This window comes from Danio rerio, chromosome 13 (assembly GCF_052040795.2).
Source record: "Danio rerio strain M-AB ecotype USA chromosome 13, GRCz13ab, whole genome shotgun sequence".
Classification (NCBI taxonomy): domain Eukaryota; kingdom Metazoa; phylum Chordata; class Actinopteri; order Cypriniformes; family Danionidae; genus Danio; species Danio rerio.
In genome coordinates, this window is record NC_141033.1 from 36,081,770 (window position 1) to 36,087,500 (window position 5,731).

At 32.0% G+C, this 5,731-nt stretch overlaps 1 protein-coding gene across 9 annotated transcripts in view; it reads left to right on the plus strand.

Annotated features, from left to right (window-relative positions):
* Positions 1 to 191: 191 nt before the first annotated feature.
* ftr81 (finTRIM family, member 81) overlaps positions 192 to 5,731 on the plus strand; it is a 6,794-nt gene continuing 1,254 nt past the window's right edge. For 2 of the 9 annotated variants that reach the window (XR_015505420.1, XM_087278539.1), the window contains exons 1-8: positions 285 to 493; positions 1,144 to 1,735; positions 2,333 to 2,428; positions 2,527 to 2,760; positions 4,169 to 4,325; positions 4,511 to 4,555; positions 4,637 to 4,678; positions 5,376 to 5,731. The exon at positions 5,376 to 5,731 is cut by the window's right edge. Coding sequence is in view for 6 of the 9 variants with exons in the window: in XM_087278539.1 (XP_087134665.1) it covers positions 1,151 to 1,735; positions 2,333 to 2,428; positions 2,527 to 2,760; positions 4,169 to 4,325; positions 4,511 to 4,555; positions 4,637 to 4,678; positions 5,376 to 5,731 (1,515 nt within the window). In the remaining 3 variants the exon portion in view is untranslated. Of the gene's footprint in view, positions 242 to 284; positions 494 to 1,143; positions 1,736 to 2,332; positions 2,429 to 2,526; positions 2,761 to 4,168; positions 4,326 to 4,510; positions 4,556 to 4,636; positions 4,679 to 5,375 lie in introns of those variants that run through there. The other 7 variants (XR_015505418.1, NM_001346164.1, XR_015505419.1 and 4 more) reach the window with 5 other exon arrangements.

Genomic DNA, 5,731 nt, shown 5'->3' on the forward strand with positions numbered 1-5,731 from the left:
GCAAATAAAACTCTTAAAATTGATAAAAAATACAAACATTATCCCGAAGATTTATATTTAATTGTATAAATGATGAAGCATTTGCATTTGATAGATTAGACATACTGTCGAAAAGACGTTTGCAATGGATTTGTAAAAGCTGTTTTTTGCATGTTTTGTCTGCATTTACACAATTTTGACCACCAGGTGTTGCTGTTGTTTTCTCCCATCATCATTTCTGCAAAGCAGCTGTGTGGAGCAGGTGAGTCTGTGGTGAATAATTTGTTAAGTGTCAGTTGTTACCCATCAGTATGGGAAATGCGACTTGATCATTGGGGAAACCATACTGTGCGTAAACTGTGTCGTTTTGTTGAAACTTTCAAATGATTTGGCGCTTCTTTTTAGTCGGATAGAAGTATTGCCCAGTCCGACGTGTAGTGAGGAGACACGAATTGAAGTTGAGTGGAACTAAAGTTTAACCTAAAGTTTTTGACTAGGTGTGTTATGATGGGAGGTAAAGTTGGTTTTAAATTTGCACATTTGTGAATTTTAACAGCATCTATATTTTTACCTCGCTAATTTGAATATTTGGTCTGAAATTGCATTTAATTATGATTTCCAAACAATATTAGCACTATTTAATTGACTGTGAACAATGTTGTACTTTGATAGTCAATGGCTGCTAATGCTATTTCACTGTTTATAATTCGCAAATAATACATTTATGAAATAATATTATGAAGTAGAAGTTTAAATATAAAACCAACTTTACCTCAGTTAGGACACGTACAGATGAAATGTGGTGCTCGTTGTCATAACGGTTTGTTAGAGAATCGAGAGAAAGAAAAACATGGTGGGTTTGATTTGATGAGACAATTAATGTAATTTTTGATTTAGTCGACAATTTTGTCAACAGTGTACCTGTATAACTATATTATGCTTATTTTAACTTAAGAACATTAGACAGTTTGACTGAAATGTCTGCAGCTTCAGGTTTTAGTTTTTTTTTAATTCAATAGTTTGTATTTTCCTTAAATTTCAAAGTAAGGTGGATAGTAGCAATAATGAATATTGTGTTCAAATATTTTGTAAGTTTTGTCTATTTTTGTAAGCTTCAAAATGAAATGTGACTAATTTTGTCTTTTTCTTCACTTTTTTTTACAGCTGCAAAATGGCAGAATCATTGGATGATCAAAATTTCTTTAACTGTCCAATTTGTCTACATATTCTGAAGAACCCAGTCACTACGTCTTGTGGTCACAGTTTCTGTATGGACTGTCTTAATGAATTCTGGGATCAGGAAATTCTGAAGGGCATTTACAGCTGTCCCCAGTGCAGGCATTCATTCACCCCAAGACCAGCTCTCTGCAAAAATACTGTTATTGCTGAAGTTGTGGAGAGAATGAAGATTAAAGAAACAGCAACGGTCTCTCCTGTTTTAAGTTTTGCTGTGTCTGGGGATGTGGAGTGTGATATCTGCACTGAGACCAAACTAAAAGCCATTAAATCTTGCCTGACATGTTTGGCTTCTTACTGTGAATCTCACATCCAAAGTCATTATACATCTCCTGCGTTAAAGTGGCACAAATTGGCCAATGCCTCACCACGTCTACTGGACCAGATCTGCTCTCAACATCATAAGCCTCTGGAGCTGTACTGTTGTAAAGATCAGCAGCTGATATGTATGCAGTGTGCTCTGATTAACCACCCGAACCACAGTATGACTTCACCTGCGGCTGAACGACAAAACGTCCAGGTCAGTTGACTAAAATAGAGTAAAATTTGTCACTCGGATACAGATAAAATATATATCAGATTAAAGTTTTTTTTTTTCTTCTCATTATCTTCCTGGTCATCTGTGACGTTTAAAATAATTCCATTAAAATATTGTTCTGGACAATAATGCCAAATATTATTAAATAATGCATAGGCTTCTTTTATTGAAATTTAAAATGAATGAAGGTCCCTCATGTTAAACAAGACTTTTGTTTGCCATTTGTGCAGAAGTATTGGACATAATGTATTTGAAATTACAGATCATATTAGTTTTTTAAGATTAAGTTATTGGCTCACTCCAAATGGATGCTTTTATCATTTCCTCAGCCTCCTGTTGGTCCAAATGCAATTTAATCTTCGAAATTCAAATTAATATATCTTTTAAGTCTGAGAGATTTGTGTTGCTCCAACTCAAAGATATCAATAATCCAGATGAGTTGAAAGATTTAATTCAAGACTTCTAAAGACATATTAAAGACACTTACAAATAAACAATCAATCAGCAAACCTTAACAACCACAAACTGCTGAACCTGCTTGATGCACATAGACAAACCTCATTGGTTTTTGGGGCGCAGGTACGGTTGAAGAAAAGTCAGGTTGGAATACAATTGGAAATACTTCAGCGTGAGATGAAGGTGCAGGAATTAAAACAGGCTATGGCCTCCCATAAGGTAAACTGAATAATTGTAGTACTCTGAAGTTATTATAACAATTATTTAACTTGACTATTTTATGATTAGTAAAGGGGGCTTTTCCATGTCATTTACAGCGCTCTGCAGAGGCAGCAGTGATTCACTGTGAGCAGGTTTTCGCAGCTCTAATCAGCTCCTTGGAAAAAAAACGAGCTGAGATAACAAAGATGATCAGAGCTCAGGAGAAAGCTGAAGTGAGTGAAGTTGAAGTACATGTCAAAACACTGGAGCAGGAGATCAGTTACTTGAAGAAGAGGCATGAAGACCTGGAGAAGCTTTCAAAGGTCGACGATGACATCCATGTCATTAAGGTACCTGTCTGTTCATCTTTAGAAAATGTGTTTGTTTGAAGGCTGATTTGAGTTCTATTGCTTGACCCAAAATCACATCCAACTTTGGCTTTCTAAATGTGTGAGATCAGTCAGTTGAGAAGAAAATTATTTTAAGGAGGCAGTAGATAAACACAGAGTGTAGGATGGAGTTATCCATCTTAATAAAATCAGAGAAAGAAAACTAAAAACAAAGTTCATTATAATAATAATAGAGCAATTTGTCCCTAGAAGGTGAGTAAACATAATATTTTTAAATAGACATGAAACTTAAGGCTTTATAATAGAAATGCATTAGGTTGAATAGAAGTTGTACTCAATCAATTTGGACCAAAAGACAACAAATATATATTTCATTTTTCATGTTATTGTCCTCCCAAATAAATGTAGTGTTAGTGCTGCACAACTCCCCTGACTGTAAAACATATTTTACTGGACTGTCCTGTTTTCAATTATTCCAGTAGACTTTTTTTTAAAAGAAATGAACTCTCTTAAGGACATTTTTCGCAAAGTGACACCAGAAATGATTTTAGAATTCTTATCATATAGTAACAATAAAAATCTTATTTAATTTATGTATTAATTTGTTTGTTGATTTTATATGTATATTTATTATTTAAATGTTCCTGCCATGACAATATAGCTTTGGTTGCTAACATGGCATAAAATAAAAAATACATGACATGTATCCCAAATACATCTACTTTTAACAATGTTAAAATTGTCATATAAAAAAGAAAGTAATACTTTGTAAAAAAAAAAAAATGACAATTAACATTAAAGTATCTTGCTAAGATATATATATATATATATATATATATATATATATATATATATATATATATATATATATATATATATATATATATATATATATATATATGTATATATGTATGTATATATATTTATATATATATATATATATATATATATATATATATATATATATATATATATGTATATATGTATGTATATATATTTATATATATATATATATATATATATATATATATATATATATATATATATATATATATATATATATATATATATATATTTTTTTTTTTTTTTTTCTTTTCTTATTTATTCTTATTCTTTTATTTTTTTTTTCTTATTTGTGACAAATCCATTGGCCCTTAGAACTAATCATTGGCGTATAGCCCTGTATAAGTCTAAAATTTCGTTCATAATGGTCTTAAAACGTCTTAATATTTACTTGATGGAACCTGCACAAACCCAGTCATAAGTGGGATCAGAAGGGAAAACATGCCATTTCAACCAACAAAAGTAAGTGAGCTATAATGTCAGAATAAGACAAAGTCTGAAGTCAAAGACCTTTTTTGAAATATTAGATTTTTTTTCTTCTTTTTTTTTGTATTTCCATGTGCAGAATTTCCTCTTTCTTTCCCATTACTGGTGTTCAGACATGTCCAAGATGTCTGTCAGGCAGCTTCTGACATTTGAGGAAATAAGAAAAATTATCAGTGAGATGAAAATCCAACTGGACATCCTCTGTAAAGAAGACTTTGTCAGGATATCAGAGAAAGGTGGGAGAGCTTTTAAAGATGTTTGTTTAATTCTAACTAGTTTCTTTTTCCAGTTGCAACTTCTTAAACTAAGAAAAGAAGGAATTGAAAGCAGATTTGTAACTCTTTATAATTTGTAGCACAACATCTTTCACAATATACAGCAAACAGACTGATGGTCTCATTTTGCATGATTTTCTTTGTAGTTCCCACAGTCCATGTAATGGTGAATAATAAAAAGACCAAAGAGTGTAAGTCATTTTTTTTTACATCTCACAATAAATAAAAACACTGATAGTAGAATATTTATACTCCGTTTTGATTTTGTTTAGATTTTCCATCTCAACCCAAGACCAGAGAAGAGTTCCTGATATGTAAGATACTTTGCAGTTTACACAAAGTATAAATGTATGATGAAATCAAATACATAGATTTGTTCAGGCTGAAGCCAGTAGAATTAAAGATTTGCATCGATTCATTGCATTATGGGACCTTGATAACTTTGCATGTTCAATAGGTTAAAGTACATTTATTGTGATTTTTATACTTGTTTATAATGATATGCAGGTATTGTCTTAGTTGATGATGTAAATTACAGGGGCTAATTTATACAGAATAATACAATTTCATATGATAATGTTCAATTTTTATATGGACATATGCACCTTAAGCTAGTTGTGGTCAAACAAATTCATACAAATTAGCCCCTAAATCACAGATTATTTGTAAATGAAGGAACAGAAACTTTATCATGAGCTGTCAGTACTACATTTCTTATTTCTTTTACAATATACTGGTTTCAGCTAATATTAATGTCAATTTGTAGAGTTTAGCTGTCTTGAGAATTTATGATGGTCTCGTAATGCAATTCAAAGGTTTAAATAAATACTTGTGAACGACAAACTATGGGAAACTGTTATTTGGGAGATATCTTTCTACAGTAGCGAGGCGGTATTGATAAAGAATGATATACTGTAGATAAGGCCAAATTAATTAAATGATTGTGGAAGTTAATACATGATGTAAAAGAGGTTTTGGTAGTCTAATTCTAGTTTTTGTTTTTATCAACAGATTCTTCTGATCTGAATCTGAATAACTCGTCAGTCTCTGGTAGCCTTACTGTGAAAAACGACAAGTTTGTGACACGGTGCAATGGTGGTTATGGGTATGGGTGTGGGAGTGACCAGGTGTCATGTAAAGAGCAACTGTCTGGACGCTGTTATTTTGAAGTTCAGTTGGCAGGAAAGGGTTGTTCTATTGCATTTTCATATTGCCAGAGTCAAAGAGAAACTTTTGGCTTTAACAACATGTCCTGGAAATGTGACTTTCCAGCAGCTAGTCTTTGTGTATGGCACAATTACAAACAGACAAACATTTCCTTTGTCTCCAAAATTGGAGTGTTTCTGGATCAAGCAGCAGGAACTGTG